This window comes from Coregonus lavaretus, assembly GCF_964263955.1.
Source record: "Coregonus lavaretus genome assembly, contig: HAP1_SCAFFOLD_2459, whole genome shotgun sequence".
NCBI classification, from domain to species: domain Eukaryota; kingdom Metazoa; phylum Chordata; class Actinopteri; order Salmoniformes; family Salmonidae; genus Coregonus; species Coregonus lavaretus.
The window spans coordinates 42,501-66,247 of record NW_028158644.1 but is presented as its reverse complement, the minus strand read 5'-3'; the positions used below and the strand labels follow the sequence as shown (position 1 = coordinate 66,247).

Genomic DNA, 23,747 nt, shown 5'->3' with positions numbered 1-23,747 from the left:
TCTCTTCCTCTGTCACAGTCTCTCCTCTGTCAGTCCCTCCTGTCTCTTCCTCTGTCGCAGTCTCTCCTCTGTCAGTCCCTCCTGTCTCTTCTTCTGTCACAGTCTCTCCTCTGTCAGTCCCTCCTGTCTCTTCATCTGTCACAGTCTCTCCTCTGTCAGTCCCTCCTGTCTCTTCCTCTGTCACAGTCTCTCCTCTGTCAGTCCCTCCTGTCTCTTCTTCTGTCACAGTCTCTCCTCTGTCAGTCCCTCCTGTCTCTTCATCTGTCACAGTCTCTCCTCTGTCAGTCCCTCCTGTCTCTTCCTCTGTCGCAGTCTCTCCTCTGTCAGTCCCTCCTGTCTCTTCCTCTGTCACAGTATCTCCTCTGTCAGTCCCTCATGTCTCTTCCTCTGTCACAGTATCTCCTCTGTCAGTCCCTCCTGTCTCTTCCTCTGTCACAGTATCTCCTCTGTCAGTCCCTCCTGTCTCTTCCTCTGTCGCAGTCTCTCCTCTGTCAGTCCCTCCTGTCTCTTCCTCTGTCACAGTATCTCCTCTGTCAGTCCCTCCTGTCTCTTCTTCTGTCACAGTCTCTCCTCTGTCAGTCCCTCCTGTCTCTTCTAATGTCACAGTCTCTCCTCTGTCAGTCCCTCCTGTCTCTTCCTCTGTCACAGTCTCTCAGCCCTCAATCATTCCTTCTCTCTTCCTGTCTCTCTCACTTTCGCTCTCACTCTCTCTCTCCCTGTCTCTCTCCCTGTCTCTCTTGCTCTCTCTCTCCCTGTCTCTCTCACTCTCTCTCCCTGTCCCACTCACTGTCTCTCTCACTCACTCACGGTCATTCTCACCATCACTCTCCCTTGTGACAGAAGTAGGAGCTGTACTCGTGTGTTGAGTTAGCACAGTTTGATATTAGAGCATAGCTTTCATAGTATGATTCTGGCTCTGATCTAGCGCTCCGACACATTCCTTTTTAACTGCATTAAAGCTACATTCTGGTATTCGAAGAAAACAACAACATAACGGCAGTCCTGCTAATTGAAAGGACCATTTAACAGCTTCCCAAATCCCAGACTGTAGCTCTAAATCCTCGACTCCCTCTAGCCTGATCAACCATCCTGACAGCAGTGCTCTCGTTGTAGTGAGATCAGGATGGTTGAACGAGGCTACCCTCTCCTCTCTCATATCACCAGTTCCCTGTCCATTGTGTTCTTCTCAGTACCTAGCTATACTTCTGCTATGCTCATCATCTGTGCTCATTCATTAATTCATGCCTCATTTGTCCTTCATTAGTCCCCTTCATTTTCTCCACATTATTCTCTCTCTAGTGTAACTAGAGGCTTAGAGAAGTTGGGAAAACAACATTGAGGTAATTTATTTGTTTTAAATACTCAGTGGAGTCATAGACTTAGGAATTACGTAGTTAGGAATGTATGTAGCGTCAGACTTATTTAAGGAGCTGAATGGTGTGTACACATTTGAGGTAGGCTGGTCATCCAGCTGTAGCAGAGAGTGGGGTATGTTGAGCCATTTTTTGCATTCCGTGTCACTACGTCAAGGTAAATATATCATATTCTTTCTCACAAAAATGTCTACGTATACAGTATTTCAGTTGTATCCCGTGAAATAAACAGAATTCATGTAAACAGAACAGTTTTGAAAACATAGATGATAATGACTTCTTCCTAAATATGGTTTCCTAGAAACAAGGGGGTGGCTCAGCTAACCCTTTGGCTCAGCTAACCCTTTGGCTCAACTAACCCTTTGGCTCAGCTAACCCTTTGGTTCAGCTAACCCTTTGGCTCAGCTAACCCTTTGGTTCAGCTAACCCTTTGGCTCAGCTAACCCTTTGGCTCAGCTAACCCTTTGGCTAAGCTAACCCTTTGGTTCAACTAACCCTTTGGCTCAGCTAACCCTTTGGCTCAACTAACCCTTTGGCTCAACTAAAACTTTGGCTCAACTAACCCATTGGCTCAGCTAACCCTTTGGCTCAGCTAACCCTTTGGCTCAGCTAACCCTTTGGCTCAGCTGACCATTTGGCTCAGCTAACCCTTTGGCTCAGCTAACCCTTTGGCTCAGCTAACCCTTTGGCTCAGCTGACCCTTTGGCTCAGCTAACTCTTTGGTTCAGCTAACTCTTTGGTTCAGCTAACCCTTTGGTTCAGCTAACCCTTTGGCTCAGCTGACCTTTTGGCTCAGCTGACCTTTTGGCTCAGCTGACCTTTTGGCTCAGCTGACCTTTTGGCTCAGCTGACCCTTTGGCTCAGCTGACCCTTTGACAGCTGACCGTTTGGCTCAGCTGACCGTTTGGCTCAGCTGACCCTTTGGCTCAGTGTCTGCCCTATATACAGGTAAATACATTGTGTGTGTGTGTGTGTGTGTGTGTGTGTGTGTGTGTGTGTGTGTGTGTGTGTGTGTGTGTGTGTGTGTGTGTGTGTGTGTTCTAGTGCAATTTAATGGCGACGTCCTTGTTTCTGTTCCGGTTGCAGGACAGTGACGTTCTGTGGACAGACTTCCATCAGAAGCTTGTGGATAATGCTTTAATATCCATGGACACATATATGGGGCAGTTCCCTGATATTAAGGTAGGATCCTATCTGGGGCAGTTCCCTGATATTAAGGTAGAATCCTATCTGGGGCAGTTCCCTGATATTAAGGTAGGATCCTATCTGGGGCAGTTCCCTGATATTAAGGTAGGATCCTATCTGGGGCAGTTCCCTGATATTAAGGTAGGATCATATCTGGGGCAGTTCCCTGATATTAAGGTAGGATCCTATCTGGAACAGTTCCCTGATATTAAGGTAGGATCATATCTGGAACAGTTCCCTGATATTAAGGTAGGATCCTATATGGGGCAGTTCCCTGATATTAAGGTAGGATCCTATCTGGGGCAGTTCCCTGATATTAAGGTAGGATCCTATCTGGAACAGTTCCCTGATATTAAGGTAGGATCATATCTGGAACAGTTCCCTGATATTAAGGTAGGATCATATCTGGAACAGTTCCCTGATATTAAGGTAGGATCCTATATGGGGCAGTTCCCTGATATTAAGGTAGGATCCTATATGGGGCAGTTCCCTGATATTAAGGTAGGATCATATCTGGAACAGTTCCCTGATATTAAGGTAGGATCATATATGGGGCAGTTCCCTGATATTAAGGTAGGATCCTATCTGGGGCAGTTCCCTGATATTAAGGTAGAATCCTATCTGGGGCAGTTCCCTGATATTAAGGTAGGATCCTATCTGGGGCAGTTCCCTGATATTAAGGTAGGATCCTATCTGGGGCAGTTCCCTGATATTAAGGTAGGATCATATCTGGGGCAGTTCCCTGATATTAAGGTAGGATCCTATCTGGAACAGTTCCCTGATATTAAGGTAGGATCATATCTGGAACAGTTCCCTGATATTAAGGTAGGATCCTATATGGGGCAGTTCCCTGATATTAAGGTAGGATCCTATCTGGGGCAGTTCCCTGATATTAAGGTAGGATCCTATCTGGAACAGTTCCCTGATATTAAGGTAGGATAATATCTGGAACAGTTCCCTGATATTAAGGTAGGATCCTATATGGGGCAGTTCCCTGATATTAAGGTAGGATCCTATCTGGGGCAGTTCCCTGACATTAAGGTAGGATCGTCATCATCGTACTCCCTTCCTGATGATTAGCTTTGATTCATACATACTGCCTACCGACCTGCTCTCATCACGTGTGTTAGTCTTTCTCACTCCCCCCCCTCCCCCCCCCGTTTCTCTGGACAGTAAAGTCATGTTGTTCTTTTTCAGTCTCGTATCGCTAAGCGTGACAGGAAGCTTGTGGATTACGACAGCGCCAGACACAACCACCCTTCTACCAATAAGGGGAAGAAAGGAAAGGATGGGGGCATCAAGATCACCAAGGTAACAGAACCTCTCCCAACACTGGATATGTGGCACTTTTTAATTCAGTGTTAATTCTGTAATTAACATCAATCTGTTGTCTTTTCCCAGTAATTTACTCTGAACTAAATATATCTGTTGAAAATGACTCTCTCTCTCTCTCTCCCTCTCTCCCTCTCTCTCTCTCTTGTTCTCTCTATCTTTCTCTCGCTCTCTCTCTCTCTCTTTGTCTCTCTCTCTCTCTCTCTCTCTCTCTCTCTCTCTCTCTCTCTCTCTCTCTCTCTCTCTCTCTGTCTCTCTCTCTCTCTTTGTCTCTCTCTCTCTCTCTCTCTCTCTCTCTCTCTTCCCTCCCTCTCTATATATTATCCTCTCTCTTCCCTCCCTCTCTATATATTATCCTCTCTCTTCCTACCTCCAGCCAGCGTCTCTGTTGGAGAGGGCCACTCCAGTTTGGGCTCAGGGCATCCTGTCAGCCCACAACATTGCTCAGAGTAACCTCTCCAGGAACCAGGTGGGTCCATCACCCTTGTCAACCACCCTGTCGACTACTGCTTTCATGGGGATTTAAGAATCGAGTCTAGTATATAATCTGCCTGCAATAGCTTTAAAACTTTAGAAAGAGTCTCCATTTGGCCAGTCGATGGCCAGTCGCTGGCCAAGTAGTTGGCTAGTAGTTGGCTAGTAGTTGGCTAGTAGTTGGCTAGTAGTTGGCCAGTAGTTGGCTAGTAGTTGGCTAGTAGTTGGCTAGTAGTTGGCTAGTAGTTGGCCAGTAGTTGGCTAGTAGTTGGCTAGTAGTTGGCTAGTAGTTGGCTAGTAGTTGGCCAGTAGTTGGCTAGTCGTTGGCCAAGTAGTTGGCTAGTAGTTGGCCAGTAGTTGGCTAGTTATTGGCCAGTAGTTGGCTAGTAGTTGGCTAGTAGTTGGCTAGTTATTGGCCAGTAGTTGGCTAGTCGTTGGCCAAGTAGTTGGCTAGTCGTGGAAAAACCCAGCAGCGTTGCAGTTCTTGCACAAACCGGTGCGTCTGGCTCCTACTACCATACCCAGTTCAAAGACACTTAAATATTTTGTCTTGCCCATTCACCGTCTGAATGGAACACATACACAATAAATACAAATCCTTCTTTAACCTGTCTCCTCCCCTTAATCATTCACCTGGTCAGTCTGTCGTGTGTAGTGTTCATAATGTTTTGTCCACTCAGTGTGTAGCGTATTGGAACGGGAAAAGCAGGTGTTCATAATGTTTTGTCCACTCAGTGTGTAGCGTATTGGAACGGGAAGAGCAGGTGTTCATAATGTTTTGTCCACTCAGTGTGTAGCGTATTGGAACGGGACGAGCAGGTGTTCATAATGTTTTGTCCCCTCAGTGTGTAGCGTATTGGAACGGGACGAGCAGGTGTTCATAATGTTTTGTCCACTCAGTGTGTAGCGTATTGGAACGGGACGAGCAGGTGTTCATAATGTTTTGTCCACTCAGTGTGTAGCGTATTGGAACGGGACGAGCAGGTGTTCATAATGTTTTGTCCACGCAGTGTGTAGTGTATTGGAACAGGAAGCGATAAAAAGAATCATCAGAGCCTTGTGACAGATATTGTGTGTGTGTGTGTGTGTGTGTGTGTGTGTGTCTGTGTCTGTGTCTGTGTCTGTGTCTGTGTGTCTGTGTGTCTGTGTGTGTCAGGCGGAGGATGAGTTGGAGAGAGCTCAGAAGGTGTTTGAGGAGATTAATGAAGATCTGCAGGAGGAACTGCCCTCACTATGGAACAGGTACGTCTCACTATGGAACAGGTACATATCACTATGGAACAGGTACATATCACTATGGAACAGGTACGTCTCACTATGGAACAGGTACATATCACTATGGAACAGGTACATATCACTATGGAACAGGTACATATCACTATGGAACAGGTACGTATCACTATGGAACAGGTACATATCACTATGGAACAGGTACATATCACTATGGAACAGGTACGTCTCACTATGGAACAGGTACATATCACTATGGAACAGGTACATATCACTATGGAACAGGTATGTCTCCCTATGGAACAGGTAAATCTCACTATGAAACAGGTACATATCACTATGGAACAGGTACGTCTCACTATGAAACAGGTACGTATCACTATGGAACAGGTACGTCTCACTATGGAACAGGTACGTCTCACTATGGAACAGGTACATATCACTATGGAACAGGTACGTCTCACTATGGAACAGGTACATATCACTATGGAACAGGTACATATCACTATGGAACAGGTACATATCACTATGGAACAGGTACATCTCACTATGGAACAGGTACGTCTCACTATGGAACAGGTACGTCTCACTATGGAACAGGTACATATCACTATGGAACAGGTACATATCACTATGGAACAGATACATATCACTATGGAACAGGTACATATCACTATGGAACAGGTACATATCACTATGGAACAGGTACGTCTCACTATGAAACAGGTACGTCTCACTATGGAACAGGTACGTCTCACTATGGAACAGGTACATATCACTATGGAACAGGTACATATCACTATGGAACAGGTACATATCACTATGGAACAGGTACATATCACTATGGAACAGGTACGTCTCACTATGGAACAGGTACATATCACTATGGAACAGGTACATATCACTATGGAACAGGTAGATATCACTATGAAACAGGTACATATCACTATGGAACAGGTACGTATCACTATGGAACAGGTACGTATCACTATGGAACAGGTACGTCTCACTATGGAACAGGTACATATCACTATGGAACAGGTACATATCACTATGGAACAGATACATATCACTATGGAACAGGTACATATCACTATGGAACAGGTACGTCTCACTATGAAACAGGTACGTCTCACTATGGAACAGGTACGTCTCACTATGGAACAGGTACATATCACTATGGAACAGGTACATATCACTATGGAACAGTTACATATCACTATGGAACAGGTACATATCACTATGGAACAGGTACATATCACTATGGAACAGGTACATATCACTATGGAACAGGTACGTCTCACTATGGAACAGGTACATATCACTATGGAACAGGTATGTCTCCCTATGGAACAGGTACATCTCACTATGAAACAGGTACATATCACTATGGAACAGGTACGTCTCACTATGAAACAGGTACGTATCACTATGGAACAGGTACGTCTCACTATGGAACAGGTACGTCTCACTATGGAACAGGTACGTCTCACTATGGAACAGGTACATATCACTATGGAACAGGTACATATCACTATGGAACAGGTACATATCACTATGGAACAGGTATGTCTCCCTATGGAACAGGTAAATCTCACTATGAAACAGGTAGGTCTCACTATGGAACAGGTACATATCACTATGGAACAGGTACGTCTCACTATGGAACAGGTACGTCTCACTATGAAACAGTTACGTATCACTATAGAACAGGTACATATCACTATGGAACAGGTACGTCTCACTATGGAACAGGTACATCTCACTATGGAACAGGTACATATCACTGTGGAACAGGTACGTCTCACTATGGAACAGGTACATATCACTATGGAACAGGTACGTATCACTATGGAACAGGTACGTATCACTATGGAACAGGTACGTATCACTATGGAACAGGTACATATCACTATGGAACAGGTACATATCACTATGGAACAGGTACGTATCACTATGGAACAGGTACATATCACTATGGAACAGGTACGTATCACTATGGAACAGGTACATATCACTATGGAACAGGTACATATCACTATGGAACAGGTACATATCACTATGGAACAGGTATGTCTCCTTATGGAACAGGTAAATCTCACTATGAAACAGGTAGGTCTCACTATGGAACAGGTACGTCTCACTATGGAACAGGTACGTCTCACTATGAAACAGGTACGTCTCACTATAGAACAGGTACATATCACTATGGAACAGGTACATATCACTATGGAACAGGTACATATCACTATGGAACAGGTACATATCACTATGGAACAGGTACATATCACTATGGAACAGGTACATATCACTATGGAACAGGTACGTATCACTATGGAACAGGTACATATCACTATGGAACAGGTACGTCTCACTATGGAACAGGTACATATCACTATGGAACAGGTACATATCACTATGGAACAGGTATGTCTCCCTATGGAACAGGTAAATCTCACTATGAAACAGGTACGTATCACTATGGAACAGATACATATCACTATGGAACAGATACATATCACTATGGAACAGGTACATATCACTATGGAAAATGTACATATCACTATGGAACAGGTACATATCACTATGGAACAGGTACATATCACTATGGAACAGGTACATATCACTATGGAACAGGTACATATCACTATGGAACAGGTACATATCACTATGGAACAGGTACATATCACTATGGAACAGGTACGTCTCACTATGGAACAGGTACATATCACTATGGAACAGGTACATATCACTATGGAACAGGTACATATCACTATGGAACAGGTACATATCACTATGGAACGGGTACATATCACTATGGAACAGATACATATCACTATGGAACAGGCACATATCACTATGGAACAGGTACATATCACTATGGAACAGGTATGTCTCCCTATGGAACAGGTAAATCTCACTATGAAACAGATACGTATCACTATGGCACAGGTACATATCACTATGGAACATGTACATATCACTATGGAACAGGTACATATCACTATGGAACAGGTACATATCACTATGGAACAGGTACATATCACTTTGGAACAGGTACATATCACTATGGAACAGATACATATCACTATGGAACAGGTACGTCTCACTATGGAACAGGTACATATCACTATGGAACAGGTACATATCACTATGGAACAGGTACATATCACTATGGAACAGGTACATATCACTATGGAACAGGTACATATCACTATGGAACAGATACATATCACTATGGAACAGGTACATATCACTATGGAACAGGTACATATCACTATGGAACAGGTACGTATCACTATGGAACAGGTACGTATCACTGTGGAACAGGTACGTATCACTATGGAACAGGTACGTCTCACTTTGGAACAGATACATATCACTATGGAACAGGTACATATCACTATGGAACAGGTACGTATCACTATGGAACAGGTACATATCACTATGAAACAGGTACATCTCACTATGGAACAGGTACATATCACTATGGAACAGGTACGTCTCACTATGGAACAGATACATATCACTATGGAACAGGTACATATCACTATGGAACAGGTACATATCACTATGGAACAGGTACATATCACTATGGAACAGGTACGTATCACTATGGAACAGGTACATCTCACTATGGAACAGGTACATATCACTATGGAACAGGTACGTCTCACTATGGAACAGATACATATCACTATGGAACAGGTACATATCACTATGGAACAGGTACATATCACTATGGAACAGGTACATATCACTATGGAACAGGTAGGTCTCACTATGGAACAGGTATGTCTCCCTATGGAACAGGTAAATCTCACTATGGAACAGATACATATCACTATGGAACAGGTACGTCTCACTATGGAACAGGTATGTCTCCCTATGGAACAGGTACATATCACTATGGAACAGGTACATATCACTATGGAACAGGTACGTCTCACTATGGAACAGGTACATATCACTATAGAACAGGTAATATCACTATGGAACAGGTACATATCACTATGGAACAGGTACGTCTCACTATGGAACAGATACATATCACTATGGAACAGGTACATATCACTATGGAACAGGTACATATCACTATGGAACAGGTACGTATCACTATGGAACAGGTACATATCACTATGGAACAGGTACGTATCACTATGGAACAGGTACATATCACTATGGAACAGGTACATATCACTATGGAACAGGTACATATCACTATGGAACAGGTACATATCACTATGGAACAGGTACGTCTCACTATGGAACAGGTACATATCACTATGGAACAGGTACATATCACTATGGAACAGGTACGTCTCACTATGGAACAGGTACATATCACTATGGAACAGGTACATATCACTATGGAACAGGTACATATCACTATGGAACAGGTACATATCACTATGGAACAGGTACGTCTCACTATGGAAAAGGTATGTCTGGAATGGAAGAAAAATTAGAATATATGTATTTGTAGTGTTCGATATTATAGACAGTACTAGCTATGCACTTAAGACATGTCATTTCAATAAGGTTTATAAGAATTATTTGTAAAATCTCTCTCCCCCTTCCATCTCTTTTCTCCATCTCCATCCCCTCTCTGTGTCTCCATAGTCGTGTTGGCTTCTACGTAAGCACCTTCCAGAGTATGGCTGGCTTTGAGGAGAAGTTCCACAAGGAGATGGGGAAGGTGAGCCTGTTGTCCATCCCAAGTTACTGATCTTCTGAATGATGACTTGCGTGTTGGTGTAACCAAGAAGTCCATGGATATCCAAGATTTGATACCTTCTCTCTCTCTCTCTCTCTCTCCCTCTCCCTCTCCCTCTCTCTCTCTCTCTCTCTCTCTCTCTCTCTCTCTCTCTCTCTCTCTCTATCCCTCTCTCTCTCTCTCTCTCTCTCTCCCTCCTCTCTCTCTCTCTCTCTCTCTCTCTCTCTCTCTCTCTCTCTCTCTCTCTCTCTCTCTATCCCTCTCCCTCTCTCTCTATCCCTCTCCCTCTCCCTCTCTCTCTCTCTCTCTATCTCTCTCCCTCTCTTTTATACACACCGTATGCAGCTGGACCAGAATCTGTACGATGTTCTTGTCAAACTGGAGAGACAGGACATGTCTGGGTGAGTTTCTGTTATTGTATTTACAGTTGAAGTCGGAAGTTTACATACACTTAGGTTGGAGTCATTAAAACTTGTTTTTCAACCACTCCACACATTTCTTGTTAACAAACTATGGTTTTGGCAAGTCGGTTAGGACATCTACTTTGTTTACAGACAGATTATTTCACATATAATTCACTGTATCACAATTCCAGTGGGTCAGAAGTTTACATACACTAAGTTGACTGTGCCTTTAAACAGCTTGGAAAATTCCAGAAAATGATGTCATGGCTTTAGAAGCTTCTGATAGGCTAATTGACATCATTTGAGTCAGTTGGAGGTGTACCTGTGGATGTACACTGCTCAAACAAATAAAGGGAACACTTAAACAACACAATGTAACTCCAAGTCATTCACACTTCTGTGAAATCAAACTGTCCACTTAGGAAACAACACTGATTGACAATAAATTTCACATGCTGTTGTGCAAATGGAATAGACAACAGGTGGAAATTATAGGCAATTAGCAAGACACCCCCAATAAAGGAGTGGTTCTGCAGGTGGTGACCACAGACCACTTCTCAGTTCCTATGCTTCCTGGCTGATGTTTTGGTCACTTTTGAATGCTGGCGGTGCTTTCACTCTAGTGGCAGCATGAGATGGAGTCTACAACCCACACAAGTGGCTCAGGTAGTGCAGCTCATCCAGGATGGCACATCAATGCGAGTTGTGGCATGAAGGTTTGCTGTGTCTGTCAGCGTAGTGTCCAGAGCATGGAGGCGCTACCAGGAGACAGGCCAGTACACCAGGAGACGTGGAGGAGGCCGTAGGAGGGCAACAACCCAGCAGCAGGACCGCTACCTCCGCCTTTGTGCAAGGAGGAGCAGGAGGAGCACTGCCAGAGCCCTGCAAAATGACCTCCAGCAGGCCACAAATGTGCATGTGTCTGCTCAAACGGTCAGAAACAGACTCCATGAGGGTGGTATGAGGGCCCGACGTCCACAGGTGGGGGTTGTGCTTACAGCCCAACACCGTGCAGGACGTTTTGCATTTGCCAGAGAACACCAAGATTGGCAAATTCACCACTGGCGCCCTGTGCTCTTCACAGATGAAAGCAGGTTCACACTGAGCACATGTGACAGACGTGACAGAGTCTGGAGACGCCCTGGAGAATGTTCTGCTGCCTGCAACATCCTCCAGCATGACCGGTTTGGCGGTGGGTCAGTCATGGTGTGGGGTGGCATTTCTTTGGGGGGCCGCAAAGCCCTCCATGTGCTCGCCAGAGGTAGCCTGACTGCCATTAGGTACCGAGATGAGATTCTCAGACCCCTTGTGAGACCATATGCTGGTGTGGTTGGCCCTGGGTTCCTCCTAATGCAAGACAATGCTAGACCTCATGTGGCTGGAGTGTGTCAGCAGTTCCTGCAAGAGGAAGGCATTGATGCTATGGACTGGCCCGCCCATTCCCCAGACCTGAATCCAATTGAGCACATCTGGGACATCATGTCTCACTCCATCCACCAACGCCACGTTGCACCACAGACTGTCCAGGAGTTGGCGGATGCTTTAGTCCAGGTCTGGGAGGAGATCCTTCAGGAGACCATCCACCACCTCATCAGGAGCATGCCCAGGCGTTGTAGGGAGGTCATACAGGCACGTGGAGGCCACACACACTACTGAGCCTCATTTTGACTTGTTTTAAGGACATTACATCAAAGTTGGATCAGCCTGTAGTGTGGTTTTCCACTTTAATTTTGAGTGTGACTCCAAATCCAGACCTCCATGGGTTGATAAATTAGATTTCCATTGATAGTTTTTGTGTGATTTTGTTGTCAGCACATTCAACTATGTAAAGAAAAAAGTATTTAATAAGATTATTTCATTCATTCAGATCTAGGATGTGTTGTTTAAGTGTTCCCTTTATTTTTTTGAGTAGTGTATTTCAAAGCCTACCTTCAAACTCAGTGCCTCTTTGCTTGACATCATGGAAAAGTCAAAAGAAATCAGCCCAGACCTCAAAAAAATTTTTGTAGACCTCCACAAGTCTGGTTCATCCTTGGGAGCAATTTCCAAACGCCTGAAGGTACCACGTTCATCTGTACAAACAATAGTACTCAAGTATAAACACCATGGGACCACGCAGCCGTCATACCGCTCAGGACGGAGACGCGTTCTGTCTCCTAGAGATGAACGTACTTTGGTGTGAAAAGTGCAAATCAATCCCAGAACAACAGCAAAGGACCTTGTGAAGATGCTGGAGGAAACAGGTACAAAAGTATCTATATCCACAGTAAAACGAGTCCTATATCGACATAACCTGAAAGGCCGCTCAGCAAGGAAGAAGCCACTGCTCCAAAACCGCCATAAAATAGCCAGACTACGGTTTGCAACTGCAAATGGGGACAAAGATTGTACTTTTTGGAGAAATGTCCTCTGGTCTGATGAAACAAAAATAGAACTGTTTGGCCATAATGACCATCATTATGTTTGGAGGAAAAAGGGGGTTGCTTGCAAGCCGAAGAACACCATCCCAACCATGAAGCACCTGTTGTACCTGTTTCCTCCAGCATCTTCACAAGGTCCTTTGCTGTTGTTCTGGGATTGATTTGCACTTTTCGCACCAAAGTACATTCATCTCTAGCAGACAGAACGCGTCTCCTTCCTGAGCAGTATGACGGCTTGTGGAGGTCTACTATTTTTTTCTGAGGTCTTGGCTGATTTCTTTTGATTTTCCCATGATGTCAAGCAAAGAGGCACTGAGTTTGAAGGTAGGCCTTGAAATACATCCACACGTACACCTCCAATTGACTAAAATGATGTCAATTAGCCTATCAGAAGCTTCTAAAGCCATGACATCATTTTCTGGAATTTTCCAAGCTGTTTAAAGGCACAGTCAACTTAGTGTATGTAAACTTCTGACCCACTGGAATTGTGATACAGTGAATTATAAGTGAAATAATCTGCCTGTAAACAATTGTAGGATAAATTACTTGTGTCATGCACAAAGTAGATGTCCTAACCGACTTGCCAAAACTATAGTTTGTTAACAAGACATTTGTGGAGTGGTTGAAAAACATGTTTTAATGACTCCAACCTAAGTGTATGTAAACTTCCGACCTCAACTGTAACTAGCACACCTGATTCAACCAACGAAGGGCTTTGTGATTAGTTGACCAGTTGATTATAATAGAATACATAAAATAAGTGGAACTGGGGTAATCTCGTCCCCAGGCTCAACTGCTACAACAGAAAGAGAGACAATATTAGCTGAGGTAGACGAGGAGAGTTGTGGGATACACCGCTTTAGAATATCTGCATTGAGCTGTAAAGACTGTAAGGGTGCCATCACTGCTCGCTATAACATAACCGGCACATTCCATTCTGTACTGGATCCAGCTTGCACGGGAAGAGAAGGAGGTGCTGGACCTTCTGAGTCTCCTATACCTGCATGACATTACAGCTCCGGCTTGCTGCTGACATTTTCTCTTTAGACTGGACTGGACTTGGTCACACTCAGTGCATTCCCCTAAGAAGCAAGTCATTCAGTACTGTTTCTCTCTCTCTCTCTCTCTCTCTCTCTCTCTCTCTCTCTCTCTCTCTCTCTCTCTCTCTCTCTCTCTCTCTCTCTCTCTCTCTCTCTGTCTGTCTGTCTGTCTGTCTGTCTGTCTGTCTGTCTGTCTGTCTGTCTGTCTGTCTGTCTGTCTGTCTGTCTGTCTGTCTGTCTGTCTGTCTGTCTGTCTGTCTGTCTGTCTGTCTGTCTGTCTGTCTCTCCCCCTCCTTTCTCCTTTCTTCCCTCTCTCTCTATCTCTCCGTTCTTGTCTCTCTCTCTAGTGAGCTCCCCAGAGGAGCAAGTCCAGCCAATCACACTCTGAGTTCAGGAGGACCGCCACCCATCCCTAAATCTCCCTCCAAGGTACTTTAGCATGCACACACACACACACACATTCACATTCACACACACACACACACACACACACACACACACACACACACACATTCACACACACACACACATACACGGTCCTCTGGAAACTGTTTGCTACAAGTCTATGGGGAAGTTTTTCAAGGCAGGCACAGACAGACGTTCACGCGGGCCTGAACACAAAAACACACACATGATTAAGAGAGAACAACAGACAACAGATCAGGGGCGGACTGCGAAAATAATTCGGCATTTTTTTCCCACACCAGCCCACATCACTGTGCATGTCACCAACTCACCCCCCCTTCTCTGCTGTCACTCTGTCCTTCTACAGTAAATGTCCTCATTAACAGGGGAGACTGTCCAGGTGGTGGAGCCAGAAGCATTCCTGTTTTAGTAGGAGGTTATCAATGTCCCCACTCCTACAGTGCATGTGAACTTTCTCTATCGCAATCAACTTGAGTGTTGTAATGTCATGATTTTAATTCTGTGAAGTGCTTGGCAACAGGACACTGTTGGACATTTCTACGAATGGATTACTTATATTCGGTGATGCGGACCTTGAGTTGTTGCATAGCTGAGCCCGCAAGGGGCACTTTAGTAAATAAACAACATGTGATGATGCGCAGGTGGTTCTGCTGCGGATATTGGAGGGTTTTCTACGTTCTCAGGTGATGGAATATTTCTGTGCTATAGGTTTTAAGACAATTGATGCAGTTGTATCACAGAGTGTGTTACTTTATCAAATCTCTAGTAACCCATTATACTGTACCTCCTTTACACTCGTGTTCTATTCACACAGCATATTCAGGAATAATAATCTCTCCTTTCATATCTTCACATACAGAATCCCTATATAACGTTATAATTCTTAGGTATTCACATCCACACCACCAGCAACGACCACAGAGCAGCCAGCTACACATGTCATGTTCTCGAGGAAATATCAGTGGTCCCAGACCACATAGACAATTCCCAGAAATGCCTATGGACAGCCGTCGGTGGGGCTTCTCTGAACAGCCCTTACCCATCTCAGCTGTTACCCTCTCAAACTTTTCAATGGCTTCTCCTGTCAGTGCTCACTACCTGTAGATCGACCGGCGGTGGGGGGACAGAACCCCTAGATAACGTTATGGATCGAAAAACTCAGCTCACACAGAACTGGTTGGGGGTATCCATTCAGACACGCATCTCTTTCACACCGAAGCTATTCCTCTGACAGCTCTCATTCACTCAGTACTTAATAGTAATACTATCTCTTATTATCTACATTTCAAACCTCTTATTATCCAAATTTCAATCAGCTTATTATCCACATTTCAATTCCTCTTATTATCCACATTTCAATTCCTCTTATTATCCAAATTTCAATCAGCGCAATATCCAAATTTCAAACCTCTTATTATCCCAAATGTAAATCCTTTGTTGAACTCAGCTTACCACTTATTATCAAAATGTAAATCTCTTAAGACACTCACATGCTGGCTCTGTCTAGTCTATTACCAACTGGCAGGAGAGACACATGCTGGCTCTGTCTAGTCTATTACCAACTGTCAGGAGAGACACATGCTGGCTCTGTCTAGTCTATTACCAACTATCAGGAGAGACACATGCTGGCTCTGTCTAGTCTATTACCAACTATCAGGAGAGACACATGCTGGCCTTTATGAGCATTGATAAAACTATTTATACACATTTATATCTGTTTGTGCTGTCAAGTCAACCCATGTTTTAACCCATGTTTTTACCTGTATTTTCTCTCCATCATTACATGTAGCTGAGACCAGCGATGCCGCCGCGGCCTGAATCCAGCCCCTGTCGGGACATGAAACCAGAAAACATAATTAACCTGTTTGATGCTGCTGCTCCTGACATCAGTGTCACATCCCCAACACAGGTACGTACTGTTATCTGTTACCTCTGTAGCTCAGCTGGTAGAGCACGGCGCTGGTAGAGCACGGCGCTGGTAGAGCACGGCGCTGGTAGAGCACGGCACTGGTAGAGCACGGCGCTGGTAGAGCACGCCGCTGGTAGAGCACGCCGCTGGTAGAGCACGGCGCTGGTAACGCCCAGGGTAGTGGGTTCGATCCCCGGAACCACCCATACGTAAAAATGTATGTGCACATGACTGTAAGTCGCTTTGGATAAAAGCATCTGCTAAATGGCATATTATTATTATTAACCTAAGCCTAACTGTACCCTAACCCTTACTCTACCCTAACCCCTACCCTAACCCCTAACCCTGACCCTACCCTAACCCCTACCCTAACTGTACCCTAACCCTAACTCTACCCTGACCCTTTTTTATGCATGAAAAGCACTTATTGTATATTTATTTTAATTGTACATAATTAATTGTACATAATTGGTGCATTTCCTGCAGTCGATATATTTTTTTGTCATACCTTGACGGGGGGTATTTTTTGGCGGCAGGTTGCAGTGTAGATCAACATGAATATATTCCTTCACAATCATTGTATTCTTGTTCTAGCTGGGGCTTCACTTGCCTTCAAAAGGAAAACTTATCCTAAATTAAAAATCAAGGGAATTTCACAATAAAAGTCTAACCTCAATTGTGCCTTTTCCTAAAACTAATAAAAGCCATCTTATGTGGACATCTAGGAGTCACAGCGGAAATCACCTGTGGGTTTATGAAATAAAAGAGGGTTAGAAAACACTGTCTATGAAATTATTGTATTTATTTATTTATTGGTTTGGTTTGACTCTACCCTGACCCTACCCTAACCCTTACTCTACCCTGACCCTACCCTTACTCTACCCTGACCCTACCCTAACCCTTACTCTACCCTAAACCCTACCCTAACCCTTACTCTACCCTGACCCTACCCTAACCCTTACTCTACCCTGACCCTACCCTAACCCTTACTCTACCCTAAACCCTACCCTAACCCTTACTCTACCCTGACCCTACCCTAACCCTTACTCTACCCTGACCCTACCCTAACCCTAACTCTACCCTAAACCCTACCCTAACCCTTACTCTACCCTGACCCTACCCTAACCCTTACTCTACCCTAAACCCTACCCTAACCCTTACTCTACCCTGACCCTACCCTAACCCTTACTCTACCCTAAACCCTACCCTAACCCTAACTCTACCCTGACCCTACCCTAACCCTAACTCTACCCTGACCCTACCCTAACCCTAACTCTACCCTGACCCTACCCTTACTCTACCCTAAACCCTACCCTAACCCTAACTCTACCCTAAACCCTACCCTAACCCTAACTCTACCCTGACCCTACCCTAACCCTTACTCTACCCTGACCCTACCCTAACCCTTACTCTACCCTAAACCCTACCCTAACCCTTACTCTACCCTAAACCCTACCCTAACCCTAACTCTACCCTAAACCCTACCCTAACCCTTACTCTACCCTGACCCTACCCTAACCCTTACTCTACCCTAAACCCTACCCTAACCCTAACTCTACCCTAAACCCTACCCTAACCCTAACTCTACCCTAAACCCTACCCTAACCCTTACTCTACCCTGACCCTACCCTAACCCTTACTCTACCCTAAACCCTACCCTAACCCTTACTCTACCCTGACCCTACCCTAACCCTTACTCTACCCTGACCCTACCCTAACCCTTACTCTACCCTGACCCTACCCTAACCCTAACTCTACCCTGACCCTACCCTAACCCTTACTCTACCCTAAACCCTACCCTAACCCTAACTCTACCCTGACCCTACCCTAACCCTTACTCTACCCTAAACCCTACCCTAACCCTTACTCTACCCTAAACCCTACCCTAACCCTTACTCTACCCTGACCCTACCCTAACCCCTACTGCAGGGGTCAGCAACAGGTGGCCCGCGGGCCAAAACCCTGACCATCCACTCGGACATAAATCGGCCCGCGGCTAAATCTAGTTGCCTACCACTGCTTTACTGTATCGTAACCCTAGCAAGCTGTTGCATATCAACAGAGTTTATATTTTGTTGATAGGTATTTTATTGGGGAGCATCCACCAGTGTTGGGTCAATAAGGAAGTTATCTGAATTTAAAATAAAAATATATATACTTTTTTGGGACATAAATGAATAGCTTCTCCTTTTCAGATTACTGACAAGTTATTGAAAATAACAATTATTGAATTAATTGGAATTTCAGTTTTCTTCCTGAATTGACTCCCTTCCAATTCGACTTGACCCCAACTCCACATAATGTGTGACCCTTGCTAATCCCACTCCTGTTAACTGTTTGTCGTCTCCTCCCTCCCCCTGTCAGTTTGACAGCCCTGCTGGGGCCAACCTGTTGGACATGGACCTGTCCAACCTGGCTGCACCATGTCATGGTGGCACAGCCGTGTCCCCAGCCTCTCAGGTGGGTTGGCCCGGTCTGTCAGATGGCCAGGCAGGCAATATGTCAAGTGGGCGCTCTGTCATATTGGTATCAGCTCCTACACAGTGGGGAGAACAAGTATTTGATACACTGCCGATTTTGCAGGTTTTCTTACTTACAGAGCATGTAGAGGTCTGTAATTTTTATCATAGGTACACTTCAACTGTGAGAGACGGAATCTGAAACAAAAATCCAGAAAATCACATTGTATGATTTTTAAGTAATTCATTTGCATTTTATTGCATGACATAAGTATTTGATACATCAGAAAAGCAGAACTTAATATTTGGTACAGAAACCTTTGTTTGCAATTACAGAGATCATTCGTTTCCTGTAGGTCTTGACCAGGTTTGCACACACTGCAGCAGGGATTTGGGCCCACTCCTCCATACAGACCTTCTCCAGATCATTCAGGTTTCGGGGCTGTCACTGGGCAATACGGACTTTCAGCTCCCTCCAAAGATTTTCTATTGGGTTCAGGTCTGGAGACTGGCTAGGCCACTCCAGGACCTTGAGATGCTTCTTACGGAGCCACTCCTTAGTTGCCCTGGCTGTGTGTTTCAGGTCGTTGTCATGCTGGAAGACCCAGCCACGACCCATCTTCAATGCTCTTACTGAGGGAAGGAGGTTGTTGGCCAAGATATCGTGATACATGGCCCCATCCATCCTCCCCTCAATACGGTGCAGTCGTCCTGTCCCCTTTGCAGAATGACAAAGAATGATGTTTCCACCTCCATGCTTCATGGTTGGGATGGTGTTTTTGGGGTTGTACTCATTCTTCTTCTTCCTCCAAACACGGCGAGTGGAGTTTAGACCAAAAACCTATATTTTTGTCTCATCAGACCACATGACCTTCTCCCATTCCTCCTCTGGATCATCCAGATGGTCATTGGCAAACTTCAGACGGGCCTGGACATGCGCTGGCTTGAGCAGGGGGACCTTGCGTGCGCTGCAGGATTTTAATCCATGATGGCATAGTGTGTTACTAATGGTTTTCTTTGAGACTGTGGTCCCAGCTCTCTTCAGGTCATTGACCAGGTCCTGCCGTGTAGTTCTGGGCTGATCCCTCACCTTCCTCATGATCATTGATGCCCCACGAGGTGAGATCTTGCATGGAGCCCCAGACCGAGGTTGATTGACCGCCATCTTGAACTTCTTCCATTTTCTAATAATTGCGCCAACAGTTGTTGCCTTCTCACCAAGCTGCTTGCCTATTGTCCTGTAGCCCATCCCAGCCTTGTGCAGGTCTACAATTTTATCCCTGATGTCCTTACACAGCTCTCTGGTCTTGGCCATTGTGGTGAGGTTGGAGTCTGTTTGATTGAGTGTGTGGACAGGTGTCTTTTATACAGGTAACGAGTTCAAACAGGTGCAGTTAATACAGGTAATGAGTGGAGAACAGGAGGGCTTCTTAAAGAAAAACTAACAGGTCTGTGAGAGCCATAATTCTTACTGGTTGGTAGGTGATCAAAGACTTATGTCATGCAATAAAATGCAAATTAATTACTTAAAAATCATACAATGTGATTTTCTGGATTTTTGTTTTAGATTCTCTCTCACAGTTGAAGTGTACCTATGATAAAAAATGACAGACCTCTACATGCTTTGTAAGTAGGAAAACCTGCAAAATCGGCAGTGTATCAAATACTTGTTCTCCCCACTGTACGTGTATGATACTTGCTCAGAGCCTGGCTGAGTTCAGTCTGCGTGGAGAGAGATTCATTACCACTGTGTATAGTTGACTCGTTAGCGTTTTCACCATTTCTGTTCGTTTAGACGTGGGACATTGCAAGTGCATGGGGTTGATTAGACAGACACAGTCTCAGTTTTGTGTGTTTTATCCATGTTTTGAGCATCTCTACCCCTCTCTCCCTCCCTTTCTGTTTTTACCCCCCTGAAGGCGGTATCATGGGACACGTGGGAGGTAAGCACAGTCATCATACTCCATATTGGCCATAGATTCCCTCCAACAGGAACTGTCTAGATGATACTCTCAGAATAACAAAATAGTGCTTTCAGGGTTTTCAGGTTTGCTTTCATGTCCTAACTAAATTATAATCTCCTCAGCTGTAAAAAAGAATAGAAACTACAACAAAAGTATGGATATAGCGCAAGATGTTACCTGGTAGCCTGAATGCCAGTCTGTTTGTGCCATCATGCCATCATGCCAACTCCATAGCAATAGCCTACTTTGAATTGAAAAAACGTAATTATCTAAAACGTAATTATCTAAAACCTAATGATCTTTCCTAATTGGTCTTTTCACTTTTTTTGCCACATCCCCCACTTATTTTTCAATTAATGAATTCATTAAATTAATTGTTATTCATTTCCTGCATTGATATTATCCCTGATAATTGGCTCATTGCCATGGAAACCCTGACCCATTGCTTGGTCACTATGGCTTCCTATGGTATCCTATGGTATCCTATGGCCCATTGTACCCCATTTAACTGCCCCTACTCCCTCGCCCCTACCCCCCTACCTTCTATACCCTCGCTCCTACCCCTACCCCCTACCCCCTACCCCTCGCCCCTACCCCTCGCCCCTGCCCATTGCCATGGAAAACCTGGTCTCTATGGCTTCCAATGGGTTTCCTAATGCCAATGGTCATGCCCCATTGTGCCCATTTAATTGTCCCTCCCCACCTCCTGCCCCTCGCCCCCCCCCCCCTAGCCTGAGGAAACTCCTGCTCCACCAGAGGAGCCCCAGGGCTGGGATGATGATGGTACCCTGCCGGTGCGTGCTGCCGGCTGGGATGATGACGGTACCCTGCCGGTGCGTGCTGCCGGCTGTGGGGATGACGGTATAGCTGCCGCCACGGCAGGCTGGGATGACGATGGCTCTCTGCCTGTGAGGGTGGAAGACTCCTGGGGGGATGTTGCTGACTCTACATCCATATCCCCAGCCACTGCTTCCGCTGCCGTGGCCGAGTCTGAGGCTGCTGGCTGGGATGATGAGGATGGGGTGCCCCAGGTACGATGGGAAAGAGTAGGATGCATCTGGAGCTGGGTGGATGCATCGGCTACAACACTGGCCTGGTGGTCTAGCAGGATAGGATGGAGGATACTGTAGTTGTAGCTACGTGATGGTGGAGCTCTCTGGTTCTGTCTGGTTCTGTCTGGTTCTTGTCTGGTTCTGTCTGGTTCTTCCCAGTAGTAGTAGACAGAGTGACAGGTATTCTTTTTGAAAAACAGGTCTTCTGACCTCCAATGGGACTTCCTGGTTAAATAAATAGAGCGCTGTGGATCTTGTTTCTCCAGCTCCCTTCGGTCTTTCAGTCTGGTAACACTGTCTGGCTGGAACAGGGGATAGTTGATAGACTGCAGTCTGGTAACACTGTCTGGCTGTAACAGGGGACAGTTGATAGACTGCAGTCTGGTAACACTGTCTGGCTGTAACAGGGGACAGTTGATAGACTGCAGTCTGGTAACACTGTCTGGCTGTAACAGGGGATAGTTGATAGACTGCAGTCTGGTAACACTGTCTGGCTGTAACAGGGGACAGTTGATAGACTGCAGTCTGGTAACACTGTCTGGCTGTAACAGGGGATAGTTGATAGACTGCAGTCTGGTAACACTGTCTGGCTGTAACAGGGGATAGTTGATAGACTGCAGTCTGGTAACACTGTCTGGCTGTAACAGGGGACAGTTGATAGACTGTGGTGTGTATTTGAGTGACATCATGATGTGCTGTTTGTGATAGGTGGTCCTCTCTCTCCTTCTCCAACAGGCTGACACACCCCCATCAGCTGCTGCAGCACCTACACCTACAGCCACAGCACCAGAGGAGGTAAGTGGCACCTTGATTAGTAGGTTGGCTGGTAGGTTGGCTGGTAGGTTGGCTGGTAGATTGGCTGTTAGGTTGGCTGTTAGGTTGGCTGGTAGATTGGCTGTTAGGTTGGCTGTTAGGTTGGCTGGTAGGTTGGCTGGCAGGTTGGCTGGTAGGTTGGCTGTTAGGTTGATTGATAGGTTAGCTGGTAGGTTGGCTGGCAGGTTGGCTGTTAGGTTGATTGATAGGTTGGCTGGTAGGTTGGCTGGCTGGTAGATTGATTGAGTGATTGGTGATTGAGTGATTAGTTGATTCAATTATGAATCGATTGATTGTCCTTAGAGCCCCGCACGGGCCTTCATTGAAAAGCCCTCCCATGCCCGCGACGTTCAGGCCCTACCCAGCCTAACCAGGCCCGATTGCTGCTGCCAAATTTAAGGCCCGGCCCTGCCCGAAACCAGAAATAACTTCCTCCATTAGCTGCTCCTCTCTGTCTGTTATTCGCTCCCTGCGCCCAGCTCGCTCTGCATGCGCTCTGCTCATGGTGGCTCTGAGTCTGTGAGTATCCATAGCAACGGCTCCGCTTGGGCTGCTCTGAGAGAGCAGTTAGCTGGTAGCTACTTTTCATCACTCTAAACTCTGAGAAAACTCAAGGAACAGTATTATTTTCTGTGAAATAATCTGTCCTATATTGGACGAGGTTGAAGCGCTTCTGACACCACGTTATGATCTTAGTCAGATATGACTGTACTGCGCGTCAGAGCACGAGGAAAATGGCTCAGCTTCAAAACGTTTGTGATCAGTTTTGTGATACCCGAACCCTGCCCGTATCCTAGTTATCGGTGGAAGAAACAGGCCTTACCCCGGCTCTTAACCTGATGGATAATGGCGGGGCCCGTCGGGCTCAGGTCTGGTGGGAGAACTCTAATTGTCTCAATCACACATGTTACTGACACCCGCACAGGCACAAGGTCAATGAGTGGATGTA

General features: G+C 45.4%; 1 protein-coding gene across 1 annotated transcript in view; it reads left to right on the top strand.

Moving 5' to 3' along the window:
* Positions 1 to 23,747, top strand: part of LOC311123724 (myc box-dependent-interacting protein 1-like) — a gene marked incomplete at both ends in the record, with an annotated part of 30,183 nt that overhangs the window by 4,707 nt on the left and 1,729 nt on the right. The window contains 11 exons of the mRNA XM_084197960.1: positions 2,460 to 2,555; positions 3,756 to 3,869; positions 4,267 to 4,359; positions 5,521 to 5,606; positions 10,218 to 10,293; positions 10,657 to 10,712; positions 14,523 to 14,604; positions 16,391 to 16,510; positions 20,889 to 20,912; positions 21,665 to 21,964; positions 22,721 to 22,780. Coding sequence (XP_084054086.1) covers positions 2,460 to 2,555; positions 3,756 to 3,869; positions 4,267 to 4,359; positions 5,521 to 5,606; positions 10,218 to 10,293; positions 10,657 to 10,712; positions 14,523 to 14,604; positions 16,391 to 16,510; positions 20,889 to 20,912; positions 21,665 to 21,964; positions 22,721 to 22,780 — 1,107 coding nt within the window. The remainder of the gene's footprint in view (positions 1 to 2,459; positions 2,556 to 3,755; positions 3,870 to 4,266; positions 4,360 to 5,520; positions 5,607 to 10,217; positions 10,294 to 10,656; positions 10,713 to 14,522; positions 14,605 to 16,390; positions 16,511 to 20,888; positions 20,913 to 21,664; positions 21,965 to 22,720; positions 22,781 to 23,747) is intronic.